We start from the raw sequence: 14,253 nt of genomic DNA, 5'->3' as shown, positions 1-14,253 counted from the left end.
AAGAAGGAAGTAAAAATATCTAGTGAAGCCTTTTAAATAGCCGAATGTACAATTGTCATCTCTCTAGATACACTGTCAGATCTATACACCTCTATAGAGTACATGAAATCTCACAAGCTATTGTTATTTTCTAAAAGCTGAAAATGCTAAATTGATTTTTGATAAATCGGAAACAAGTATTTTTCTTATTATTAATAATAATAATAATCATAATAATAATGATAATAATGTCACTGTGATTCTTTGTTTGTGGTCTGTTAGTAAATGTTGCGCATTTTGCCAATTTTCCTAATGTTGACTATTTACAAAACTACCAGTTTTAAAGGAAATGCTTCAATCTGATTCTAATATTTTTTCAACAGATATTTGACAAAATATCACTGAAATTTGGAAATCGTATTATCCATCCATTGCACAGACAGGGCTCATAGGGCTGGCAGAGTAAGGCACACACAGGTAATCAGAGTATGGCACACACAGGTAATCAGAGTAAGGCACACACAGGTAATCAGAGTATGGCACACACAGGTAATCAGAGTAAGGCACACACAGGTAATCAGAGTATGGAACACACAGGTAATCAGAGTATGGCACACACAGGTAATCAGAGTATGGCACACACAGGTAATCAGAGTAAGGCACACACAGGTAATCAGAGTATGGAACACACAGGTAATCAGAGTATGGCACACACAGGTAATCAGAGTATGGCACACACAGGTAATCAGAGTAAGGCACGCACAGGTAATGACAGTATGGCACACACAGGTAATCAGAGTATGGCACACACAGGTAATCAGAGTATGGCACACACAGGTAATCAGAGTATGGCACACACAGGTAATCAGAGCATGGCACACACAGGTAATCAGAGTAAGGCACACACAGGTAATCAGAGTATGGCACACACAGGTAATCAGAGTATGGCACACACAGGTAATGACAGTATGGCACACACAGGTAATCAGAGTATGGCACACACAAGTAATAAATGTATGGCACACACAAGTAATGACAGTATGGCACACACAGGTAATGACAGTATGGCACACACAGGTAATGACAGTGTGGCACACACAGGTAATCAGAGTATGGCACACACAGGTAATCAGAGCATGACACACACAAGTAATCAGAGCATGGCATACACAGGTAATGACAGTATGGCACACACAGGTAATCAGAGTATGGCACACACAGGTGACCAGAGTATGGCACACACAGGTGACCAGAGTATGGCACACACAGGTAATCAGAGTATGGCACACACAGGTGACCAGAGTATGGCACACACAGGTAATCAGAGTATGGCACACACAGGTAATCAGAGTATGGCATACACAGGTGACCAGAGCATGGCACACACAGGTGACCAGAGTATGGCACACACAGGGAGCATATGGAAGGCAGAATAGGTCAGAAGATAGGGAAACCTATCAGGACTACTTGTAGGGGCATATTTATTATGCTGTGTAGAAACAGAGGGATAATACACAACAAATCGTCAGGCTTTGCGGGTTTTTTTAGAGAGACTTCTGCTGGAAGCAATGTAAAATAACAGCGGTAAATCTGGCATTCACATGGGAAAAAAATTACACACTCCTTGATAAATTTGTCGTTTATTTTACACACATTTTTACACCGTCTTTTTGTGCAAATTTTGTTTTAGTAAATATGCCCGTAAAATATACACAATGCCATTGCTTCTCCTACAGTCTATGTGAGGTGTGAACAATGCTGGCTTTCTTATGCAGGGATTCAGGGATGGAGTTATATATGTAATAACGATACTGGGATTTAAGATGAGAGATGGCAATGTTTGTGTAGGATGGGGAAAGATGATGGCTTTAAAAGAAATTGATTACTATGGGTTATTCCATTACAAAAACATGGTGACAAAACGCCCATGAACTCCAAAAAAAGTCTCTGTGAAAAACTGTGTGTTTTACACTGAAACAGTTGCCGTGAAAATAAAATGTCCAATGTCCATTGACTTAAACACATTTTGCACATTTCCCTGCAGTTTCGCCATTTTTTTTTTTTTTGCCCATGATTACCTATTCTACCAAGATATATTGCAATTGTTCATTAATTCAGACCTTAATGGGCCCTAAACACTCCTGGGCCCTCCTGCAACTGCAGAGTCTGCTTCCTCACCCCTGGAGTATGCACAGATAGTAACACTGTATTGGTTCCTGAAAAACTATAGGGGACATTGTGTTCTGCAAGTGCATTCAGGTTTGGCACACCAAAAAAAAAAACAGTGAGCCCCGGCCCTAATGGGCCCTGCCAACCCTGACCTGCTCCCTGACTATAGGCCCTACCCAGTAGAATCAACAAATAATCAAGGCACAACTCATAATAGACAAGACCTCCCCTCATTTATGACCACAAGGGAAAAGTACCAGGCAGGGAGGGAGAGTTGTGGTAATGGTATGCGGAGGGCCTCACGACTGCAGCTGGGGGCCCTGGGGTGTGGGGGCAGGAGCTTGTCTAATGCTGAGTATAGTTGCACAGTTGTGCACAGCCATTTGGTATGCCTTAGTTATTTTGACTGCACCCACAGCCCTTTATTTTGCATCATGCATGTTGTGTAAATGCATTGTTTATGTTTCATGTAACCTTTAACATATACTGTAATTACATCCCAAGTCTACACATCACCCTTTGTTTTTAAAAAAAATCATTTGTAATACTTCATCATCCTATGTCCATAGTTTAAATGACCTAGAGGGGTGGTTTATCTTGAAGTTATGTTTTAGTATGTTACAGAATGACCAATTCTAACCAACTTCTTCATTTTTTATCTCGTATAGTTCTTTTAATTATTTACCTATTTTTCCTGACTCTTTCCAGCTTTCAAATGGGGGTCACTGACCTCGGTGGCCAAAAAACTATTGTTATAGTTATTATTTATCTTTCTATTCAGGCCCTTTCCTATTCATAGTTCAGTCTCTTATTCAAACCACTGGTTACAATTGCTATTGTAATTTAGCAACCAGATAGGCGCTGAAACTTGAGAGCTAAACATGAAACTAAATAATTCAAAAACCACAAAAAATAAGAAATGAAGACCAATTGCAAATTGTATTGGGATATCACTCTCTGTATCATACTAAGGGGGTTATTTATCAAGGTCCGAAATTATCTCAATATTGGCTGCTACAAACTCCGATCTAAGCCGCTCGGGTTTTTAATGCTTATTTGTTATTACATTTTCCCGAAAATTTGCTTTGCGGTAAATACTCAGATTTTCACATTTTTTTCATAGGTTTCACCAGATTTTCACTATTTTTTTGGAGTTTTCTCCCGAAACCTCTGATTTTTGCCGGAAACCTCCGAAAACTTCGGGATTTGGCACGAGACCCAGCGCAAATCAATAAAATCATTGGGACTTCTCCCATTGATTTATATGCAACCTCGACAGGTCTGAGATGCCAGGATTTCAGATTCAGAGTTTTCAAGCCTCGGAGTTTAATAAATTCCGAAAAATTTGTGAATTTTTAAAAGTCCGATTTAATATAAAAAGAAATCACAAATTTTTCAGGATTTTTGCATTTGGGGCTTAGTAAATAACCCCTAAAAGTTCATTTTTAGGCAAATAAGCCCTTTATTATTAATGTCTACAGGTACCTAATATTTAACAATAATAATAATAACAACTATAAATCTGTTTTAAACTTTACAAGACTTCGTTGTTATTTTTGAATTGTTTTTAGAATGTATAGTATTAAAATTATGCAATCAATTTATTTTAATAGTATCTTCATGAGTTTGTAGACAAAGATTTATAACACACCTGTTTGGGCTCGTGTTTTATTTAGTCATTGCCATGTGTCTCCCTTGCTGTCCTTCAATTCCTGCATGAGAGGCAATGGTTGAAATCAAGTTTAATGCCCTTGTTGTGCCATGGGATGACATTGGTGTATATAAATGTATGGAAGTTCTTGATTTGGGTGTTTAAAATAAATACAAAGTTTGGGTACTTCAAGAATTTACAGTGTATAAGAAGCCCATTAGTACTATCAATAATTTGTGGCAATAAGTATCTTTTGAGTCAGCAGTGGCATTACAGGTATAGGATATATTACCTGGAATGCTTGGGACCTCAGGTTTTCCAGATAAAGGGATCTCTCCATAATTCGGATTCCCATAAATTGACTGCTAAAATCATTAAACAGTAAATAAACCCAATAGAGTTGTTTTGCCAACAATAAGGATTCATGCAGCTTACAAAAATACAAATACTGTTTTACTATTGCAGAAAGAAAGGACATTTTTAAAAATTAGAATTATTTGCTTATAATGTTTTGTGGAAGACAGCCTTCCTGTAACTTGGGGCTTTCTGAATACAGTCAATCTATGTGGATATCTGATTATATGGATAATCATCTGATCAGTAGAAAGAGCAGTTAGCACGACTTCTTACACCTTTCTTTCTTTTAAGTTGTGGTGCAGGTTCCCGAGTGGCCACTTATCACCGGTCAATATTGAAGAAATTGTAATTGAACAGCACCACTCAGTCTTTGTAAAATAAAAATGCCTTTATTGCAGACTTCTGGGCCTCAAATGGCCTTTTATCAAGCGATAATGTAATGTGTAATGTATTGTAACATGTGGCCCATATGGATCAAGCATACAGTGCTGCATACAGGCAATATGGTAATATGCTATGTGAATAGTTCAGCAACTGTGAAGACACTATAGGGCTCATTTATCAGGATTATCTAGTGTTTCATGTAGCAATTAAACAACTCAAGAAAATATTTAATCTGACCATAATGCATAACATGTTCTTTTTCTTGTATAGAAAATCCAGTTTATGGCAGATAGCCGGGGGGGTTGTACTGCTAACAACACCTACAGATGGTGCTAACTGTTCATACGTCACTAGCGGATTATAGACATGGTATTATTCAGTGCAGCCTCAGATGTAATAGCTTTTCTCTAACAAACCACTAATAGCACAAGATAACAGCAAATTCTTTCCGTTTACCATACATATCTAGATCAAAAAGACAAAACAATCACATCTTGAAAGAACTTTGGGGGAAATCTTTTTTTCCTATCAGTCAACAGAAGGAACAGGTTTTTTTTTCAAGTTTGTTGTTCATGTGCATCAGAAAACAAACACACACGACAACAGCACCTGTATTAGACAATCTTTTGGCAGGGATGATCCTAAGGGTCTGGCCACCTGGGCAGATTCGGGGAGATTAGTCGCCAGGCGACAAATCTTTTCTTCTTCGCGGCGACTGATCTCCCTGATCTGCCTTCCCCTGCCTTCCGCCAGCTAAAATGTAAATCGCCTGGGGGCAGGCACACGGATCGATTTGTTTTCCGAAGTCGCCCATAATTGCCTCACGTCCGAATCTGCCCGTGTGACTAGACCCTAAAACTAAAAATAGCATGGAGAATTTCAGACTTTAAAAATGCCAGGAGAAATAAATTAGAGAAGTTGGGGCTAAATACGGTAGGTACAAATCATCTTTTTTTGACTCTGGTCTCCCAATACAGCTCATATATTGCTCATATGAATCATTCCCTCCAGCTGTTATCTCACACTTGTGATAAATACGGCACCAGTGGATGGAAAGCAGGGACATGCCAGCAAATGCAGGCATATCACACCTGCCTAATAAGCTCAATAAACATGGGTATGAATTGTCTCTGATGGAGGACAGCACCCCACAGACATTATGCAGCAAACAATGCAGTATGTATAAATATGTGGATCTGCAAATAACTTAGGTTTGTGGAGCATCAGGTAATGTCACCACAGCAACAGCTGATTTAGTGCGTCATGAGAGATATATGAGCCCCACCATTATCATCCCCACTGCAAATGCTCCCTATAATTATCAGCATAAATCCCCAAATAAATTATACATATTTTATATAAATGGTAATATTTGAATCTATTATTTTTGTAATGACTTTGAAGAAGTCATTTTTTAATGTATTTAAAGGGGTCATATGAATGCATGGAAATTTAAATGTAAATCCATGTTCTCCACTAAAAAATATACTTACAATATACTTCAGTATACTCTTTCCATAAAAACCCTATTTTTAAAGATTTGGTTTCTTTCTTCTCCCTCACTTCTAGCACAGTTTTAGATGGAAATTGGCTGCAGGACTGGGAAAGAATCAGCAGAGCTCTGAATTCCAGACCACAGAAAATCCCTTTAGTAAAGGTATAGGATCTGTTATCTGGAAACCCGTTATCCAGAAAGCTCCAAATTAAAATTTTAAAACCCAGTTTGCTTTTTCTTTGTAATAGTAAAACAGTACCTTGTATTTGATCCCAACTAAGATATAATTAACCTTTATTGGAACCAAAACTATCCTATTGGGTTTAATGAATCTTTTAATAAATTTAGCAGATTTAAGGTATGGAGATCCAAATTACAGAGAGACCCCTTATCCGGAAAATCCTAGGTCTCAAGCATTCTGAATAACATATCCCATACCTTTTCTCATGTAACATGCACTTGTGCCCCAGTGAATGCTGCACTTTGTGCCAAATTGAAACTGGCCTCAAGGAGGAGACTGTAGTGTCAGGAATCACAGGATTGTTTCCTTTTTTTTGCACACTGCCCAGGAGGTCATAAATGACCCCCAGTATGACATAAAAGAAGAATAGTTAATGTAGACCTATAGAGGTAATTTACTTTACTAATATTCTGAAGATTGTTGAGATCAAATGACACTGCAGAAACGAAACTTTGATTTGTCAACCACAGAAATATGCCTGGAATTTCCAATGTTGCCTAGGGGAATATGTCTCTCGCAATATTTTGTTTAATTATTTCTAAATATAACAATATATTATTTTAGATTTAGTGAGAAAACATTCAGCTTTTCTTCCTTGTAGTAATGTGACTGTACAGGCACGAATTCGCTGCAAATTTCCACATTTCGGCGCCATCGAATAAATTTGCGAAACTGCAGAAAAAATTTGTGCATCAAAACGATTCAGACACCCATTGACTTAAATGCATTTGGACAAAATAGATGTGTGTATGAAAATTGATGCAGGCGTCGAAATTGATGCGTGTCAAAATAATGTTGCCGCCCACTGACTTCAATGCATTTCACAATTTTTTTGCAGTTTCGTGAATTTCGCTGGAAATTTGTGAATTTTTATAGTGAAGCGAAACGGGACAAATTCACCCATCCCGACAGCCATCCATTTGGTGGGCCAAGAAAACTGTGGCCAACATTTGATTACAATGAAGGTGTTTTTATTGTGACCAGGCATAGACTGAATTAACTGCCACATGCAGTTATTGGTCAAAGGAATTTTCTACCAGTTCTAAACAGTATCTGAACATGTTTAATCAGATAATGACTGAGAAAGGCCATCATTACAAGGGTTGACAGGAAAGGTGACTCAGAAACCAGTACAGAGAAGGGCTGGCAAAATTTGCCCTGGGAGGCACACAACAAATTAGCCCCTGGGAAGTAGCACCGGGCCGGCCCATTGCCCACAAATGAACATTGTTCGCAAATTACAGTATAAAAGTTCAATTCAATAAAGGGCAATAAAAATGGTGACATTTTAGCATGGCAGGGATTCCCAAAAATATTACTTTTTACTGTACAACCACTGTACCACCAAGCTGCACAACAAAGCTGCTTTAAAATATAAATAAAATTATTGAGAACCAGAATATCACTGATCTGTGTGCAGTATAATAGTGCTACAGCTTTGGTCGCTTGTTTACGCAAATACTTTTTTGAAAATGCTAATTAATTCTTTCTTTCCTTTCCTTTGATTTAAGAACACAGTTTATCCATTAAATGCATATCATTTGAGGATAACTCTCTTGATACGGTTTTATCTGCACTTTCTGTGCCTGATTTTACCTATACAGTGCATATAGCCTTCAGAGAAAAGAATGACCTCCAAGGGTGTAGCACCCCATTCAATGTTCAATAGTTCCCATGAACAAAAATTTATTACAACTTAAAGGGATCCTGTCATCAGAAAACATGTTTTTTTCAAAACACATCAGTTAATAGTGATACTCCAGCAGAGCTTCTCAAAAGAGCAAACAGATTTTTTTATATTCAATTTTGAAATCTGACACGGGGCTAGACATTTTGTCAATTTCCCAGCTGCCCCTGGTCATGTGACTTGTGCCTGCACTTTAGGAGAGAAATGCTTTCTGGCAGGCTGTTGTTTTTCCATCTCAATGTAACTGAATGTGTCTCAGTGGGACATGGGTTTTTAATATTGAGTGTTGTTCTTAGATCTACCAGGGAGCTCTTATCTTGTGTTATGGAGCTGTTATCACTTATCTGGTTACCTTCCCATTGTTCTTTTGTTTGGCTGCTGGTGGGGAAAAGGGAGGAGGTGATATCACTCCAACTTGCAGTGCAGCAGTAAAGAGTGATTGAAGTTTATCAGAGCACAAGTCACATGAATTGGGGCAGCTTGGAAATTGACAATATGTCTAGCCCCATGTCAGATTTCAAAATTGAATATAAAAAATTCTATTTGCTTTTTTGAGAAATGGATTTCAGTGCAGAATTCTGCTGGATCAGCACTATTAACTGATTCATTTTGAAAAAATATTTTTTTCCCATGACAGTATCGCTTTAATGTTTAATAAATATATTAAAATAGTCCAGGGTAGTAGTGAATGTTACAATTACAATTATGGTGGGGCACAGTGTGGGCTTGGTCTCTTGCTGCGTGTCCTGGATGTTTGAGAGTTAACAGTTATCAGTAAAAACTGATTATGTAAGAAACATCCTAAGCCAGGACTAACTACAGTCCCTGTACATATCGGTGCAGCCAGCACAAACTTTTCACAACCGCACACCACCTCTCCCAGAATATATGCACAGCTTAGAGAGATCGGGTTGTAATATATATGGATAAGGGTTCCGGCGCCCTGCCCGATTAACTACAGCATTAGTGTCCCCTCTTTTACCACATTAAATGCCAATATTGCTGTATACAGTGCCCATTTTTCAAACCTTTTAGTCTTTGCAGACGGTGGATGTTGGCAGTAGATTATGTGCAGGCCCGCACTGTCAATCTGTAGATTCTGGCAAATGCCAGAGGTGCTGCTGTGATATGCCATAGACAGTCACTACTTAGTGGGCTGGTGGGGGCTGTTTGGACCTCTGTGTACTTGAAATGTCAGGACCTATTTTGAATCCCAGTTATGCCCAGAAATAAATCTCATAATGCACTTATTTCCACCCCTTCTCATTTTTAAAATGTTCCTTTTATTGCAAGTTGAATAAAAGTTGAAGGAAACATTACTAGGTCCATATCAGTGTCCCATGATGTCAAAAAGCTTGAAAAGAATTTAGGTGTCTGAAGGATGGACTTCCAGAAAGGCCACTCCTCCAGTTTCTTTCTTTTCATGCTAGAAAAGGCTTATCATTAAAAGTACCTGTTTAGAAACAGGTTGGAAGCAGGGAAAGAAACACTTTATTATTCCTGTAAATACTGCGTGTTGTGTATACTGGGATTATTGTGTTACAGCTGAGAGGTCTTGTCCCCTCTGTGGATACTGAACATACACACCTTGCTGGTAAGTAGCAGTATTCATTTCATCAACTTTGTTTTTTAACCTTTTTTATTGAAGCTTCATCTACCTAACAATGTGCAGGATAAAGACACCTCTATTATTTAAGAGGTGGACCAATATATACCTAACTTTGTATAGCTAACTGAACTGCACAAATACATAAATAAAAATAATGTATGCTATTGGGTTTCACCAATCAATAGAAATGGCTGTGGCTCGGCAATCTACTGTACATCTATGGTGCATGCAGATGGGAACAGTTAGTTTGAATTTTCAAATTTTCATCTATGCTGGAAAATCATCTAACATTAATTTGACAAATGTCCTAAGTCCTATTTCTTTCCAGATTTTTTTACTGTCTTACACCATAATATTTTCATATCAATAAATTGGAGTACATGTTTCTGCCAAAATAAATCTTTCTAAATGTCACATCAATAACTCAAGTAAAATGGAAATAACACCAAAAAATCTTGATCTAACAAATTTGTGTGGTTTGTAAAATGATCTCCTTTTTCTTTGTAATAATAAAACAGTAACTTGTACTTGATCCAAACTAAGATATAATTAATCCTTATTGGAAGCAATACCAGCCTATTGGGTTTATTTAATGTTTACATGATTTTCTAGTAGACAAACTATGAAGATCCATTTTAAGCAAAGATCCATTATCCGGGAAAACCCCAGGTCCGGATAACAGGTCCAATACCTGTATAAACTACAACATCCACCATTGCACTGAGCAAAATCTTCAGTGCCACTGGTTGTAAATTATCTATTTAAGTTATATTTAGAAGCCTTTGTTTTTGGTTTATACCTTTCACATTTTATATGTTATCCCTTCCTTTTTCCAAAGGATATGTACATTCTGTTTTTGCCAAAATATATCTATTAGAATATTTAATTATTACGGTGGCAACTTGATTTTTATTTCATTTAACTCTATTCACTTCAGTTAACGGGCTTATTATATCGCCACAGCCTTAAATCCTATGGTGTTAAACCAAACATATAATACTCCCAGCGCACACAAAAGTTGTTTGAAAGTCTGTAAATGTTAGTTTACTCCTCAGTTATTTAAAATTTTACACAGTAACCTTTGTAGCTCTGCCAATTGAGGTTAACATCAGGGAAAATATTTGCAATGTGAAAATGCATACATTTGTGCAAAACCTGGAAACTGTTTATTTTATAGTTTGTAACAGTGCTCAGTGTATTTAATACAAAGTCTTACTGAAAAAGTTGCTATTTTTGAGCCAAAAGTGTGTGCCACATTCAAGCATGCCTTAAAAATTAACTATGTGCATTAAAAATTCCCAGTACTAAACTGTCCAATGAAGAATATTACGTTGTGAAATGCAAATTTTTTTATTCTTATTTGTGCTATTTTTTTGCTTTTGGAAAAAGGTAAAAAGAAGCACAACATACTTCTCCTGCTTTTAAAGCATTTATTGCAGCAGAAATGTGGCACAAGCTTTCGGGGACAACCCCTTCCTCTGAGCAAGGGGTTGTCCCCGAAAGCTTGTACCACATTTCTTATGGTGTGCTTCTTTTTCCCTTTTTCCAAGAGATTACCATGTTGGGCTTGAGGCAGCCTGGGATTGAATGCACCCTATAATTATTAAGTAAGTGGTTTGCCGAAGACAAACTATTTTTTTGCTATAACAATTTTTATGATATTCCTCCCTATAAATTGGTGACTGCCATACCTTACTTTGCATTCCACCTGCATTGGGTGCATCACTGCAGCACAATGAGTACAAACTCCCTGTCCGGGCTGCATTAACTCGTGTGTTCCCTTATAGTAGAATGCATGAAATATCTACCACAAGGAAACACACTAGGAAACATTAATCTCTAAGAACCCATTACTTTCAATGCATTGTTCTAGTCAGTTAGCAATCTGTGGTGCTATTAATAACCAACTATAACGTTTTTACAGCTTAACGAAAGGACCGGTTCTACAGGTAACTGAGGACGGGGATGATCTATGTGCTGGTTATACTAAGTAGTTTTTATGCCCATTACGGCCTATTTGTAGGATTTGGAAGAACAGGTTTAGCCAGAATATGTGGGAGTGTCATGTCATAAAATAAGGGGCCCCTTTGTGGAACAATGCAAGTATACCTGTAATAAAGTAAGAGAGGACTTTTGTGGTTTGCCAAAGGGAACATGGAAATAGTCAGTGTTCCCCTTGCTTTTATGCCCCCCCTTATATTTATCCTTGTAATAAAATGATATGGTTTATGCATTAGAAATATACCAAAAAGCCACATAGTTCTTCGTCTTTTCTAGTTACAAATTTAGATAAAATCCCTATTTTCTGCTGACTATAACATTGTAACATGAATATAAAGATGTGCTGCCACCTAGCCATCCCAGTTACATCCCATTTACATTTGTTCAAATTATATGGTTATAAGTCAACTAACCCCACTGCTCTACTTCAGTGTGAAACAGAGGCAGCTGTTAGTATTGAATTGCTTGTGTAGCCTCTTAGGTGCTCTAAATTGGTGCTATTAGGGGCACAGCCAGACTTTGGAGCAGATTTACTAAAGGGCGAAGTGGCCAGCGCTAGCGGCTGTTTTGCCACCCGCAGGGACATCGCCAATTCACTTACAAGGGCAGGCACCAATTCGCTAGTGAACTGGACTGTCACTAGCGTTCATTCGCACTCTATCACCAGGCGACTTTTCGCTCTGGCGAACAATCGTTACTCCGCAAATTCAGTAAAGTGCGGATTTTACTGAACGTTACCTCTTTCGCCAGAGTTAACTTCGCCACCTCAGACCAGGCGAAGTGCTTAAAACATTATATCCTGTGTGCCGAAAATACATTATGTTATAAAAAAAAGTGAGGACTTTTGCAGCCAATCCCACTTAAAAAAGGAAAAGTTGCCAGGGTTTTTTGTAACTTTAATGCATTTTCAGCACACAGGATATGATGTAAGTGACAGAAGATTGAGGAAGATCTAGCTTCTTTTAAGCACTTTGCCTGGTCTGTGGTGGCATAGTCAACTCTGACAAAAAAGTCACGTTCAGTAAAATCCGCACTTTAGTGAATTTGCGGAGTAGCTTCTTTAGTAAATCTACCCGTTATGTAATAAAAAAAAGTCTAAACTAGGTCTTTTGCAGGTAATCCCGCTTAAAAAAAGGAAAAATAGCCAGCTTTTTTTTTAACTTTATTGGATTTTATGATATGATGTAAGTAAAAAAAAAGATTGAGGAAGATTGCACTTCGCTTGGTCTGAGGTTGCAAAGTCAACTCTGGCAAAAAGTCATGTTCAGTAAAATCTGCACTTTAGTGAATTTGTGTAGCGCCCGTTAGCCGGAGCGAAAATACGCCTGGTGATAGGGTCCAAAACTGCACTAGCGATGGTCTGGTCCCCCAGCGAATTGGCGATTGTGCCTGTTAGTGAATTGCCGATGTCCCTGCGGGTGGCAACGTTAGCAAATTGTTGCAAGCGTTAGCCACTTTGCTCTTTAATAAATCTACCCATGGTGTTTTTCCAGTCTATGCTACAGGACAAAGAGCCAAAATGCACCAATCCATTAAATTGGTCCATTGTGCTGAGCAAGAGGATTACTGCAGCAGAGCAACTTATTCAGCTTTTGGCTTGCTAGATGCCCCTGTAGATGTGTTTTGTGGTTAACCAGGTTTTCTGCTCCTAGTTGAGAGATCAGCTTTGTTGAGTTTGGATCATGGTATGATTGTTAATAATTGCTGCTCAAAATATACCCAGTGCTGGATGGCTGGTCTTGGGCTAGATTTGTGGACCAGAGAGTGGGGCAGCAGATGTTTATAGGTGGTACAGACAGCCCATACTGTAAAAAAAGAATTGTGTGCTTTAAACTTTTATTAGTGGTTTATGGGATGGGGTGTTCATTATTATTTTATTTTCATTGTACTGCATTTAACAGTCTTGTATACTGAGCAACACAAATAAACTATGGTTATAACAGTATAATCATGTAATACTAAGCAACTAATAAATAAAACTGAACAGTTGTAGGCTGGTTATCATCTTTCACAATATAATAATGTAGATTATTTCAGTGATTTTCTGATAAATTATCTACAGTTTGTAAATTACTGATGTCTACAGCAGAAGCTGCTTAAGGGCAGAGGAGAGAGGGGGGTTGGCTTAGTCCCAGCATCAGAGCATCCCTCCCTCTTCTTAGTGCATTGATTCTTACTTCAGACCAGCAATGACTTCCATCTTGACTTCTCTCTAGTTTTTGTTTAACTACAATTCCTATCATCCTTCTTTGGCTGTTTGTGAGACACACGTAAATTTAAAAGAACAACAAACATATGGCGACAATTTAGCCATCTCACATCTAACATTTACATTTACATTCAGCACTATAAAAAAATATTTTATCAGTTTATGACTATTATTATTAACTTTATAATAAGGAAACGTGTACGAAATGTGATGAAATATTGGTAACTGTTATTAATATCTGATTCAATGGTTTCTCCTTAGCAATATAAAAGACCATCAAAATGTGGCATCCAAGATCTGCTTTTGTTCTATTATTATTATTATTATTAGGTGAGTATAAACCTTTAAATCAAAGTTTTTCTTCCATTCTCATGCAACCATCACTGCATGTTACCCATATGTAAATATTCCTTTAAACTGTTCAATCTTTAAAGGGGTGGTTCACCTTTAAGTTAACTTTAAGGGGCTGAT

At 37.8% G+C, this 14,253-nt stretch overlaps 1 protein-coding gene across 1 annotated transcript in view; it reads left to right on the top strand.

The window, feature by feature from the left end:
- The first annotated feature begins 9,402 nt into the window (after positions 1–9,402).
- LOC108711334 (putative GPI-anchored protein pfl2) overlaps positions 9,403–14,253 on the top strand; it is a 41,815-nt gene continuing 36,964 nt past the window's right edge. Inside the window, exons 1-2 of the mRNA XM_018252966.2 lie at positions 9,403–9,557; positions 14,044–14,112. Coding sequence (XP_018108455.1) covers positions 14,064–14,112 — 49 coding nt within the window. The 5' untranslated portion in view covers positions 9,403–9,557; positions 14,044–14,063. The remainder of the gene's footprint in view (positions 9,558–14,043; positions 14,113–14,253) is intronic.

Source organism: Xenopus laevis, chromosome 3L, assembly GCF_017654675.1.
Source record: "Xenopus laevis strain J_2021 chromosome 3L, Xenopus_laevis_v10.1, whole genome shotgun sequence".
Lineage (NCBI taxonomy): Eukaryota > Metazoa > Chordata > Amphibia > Anura > Pipidae > Xenopus > Xenopus laevis.
Note: the sequence above shows the minus strand (reverse complement) of the source record. Positions and strands in the feature narration are given on the sequence as shown.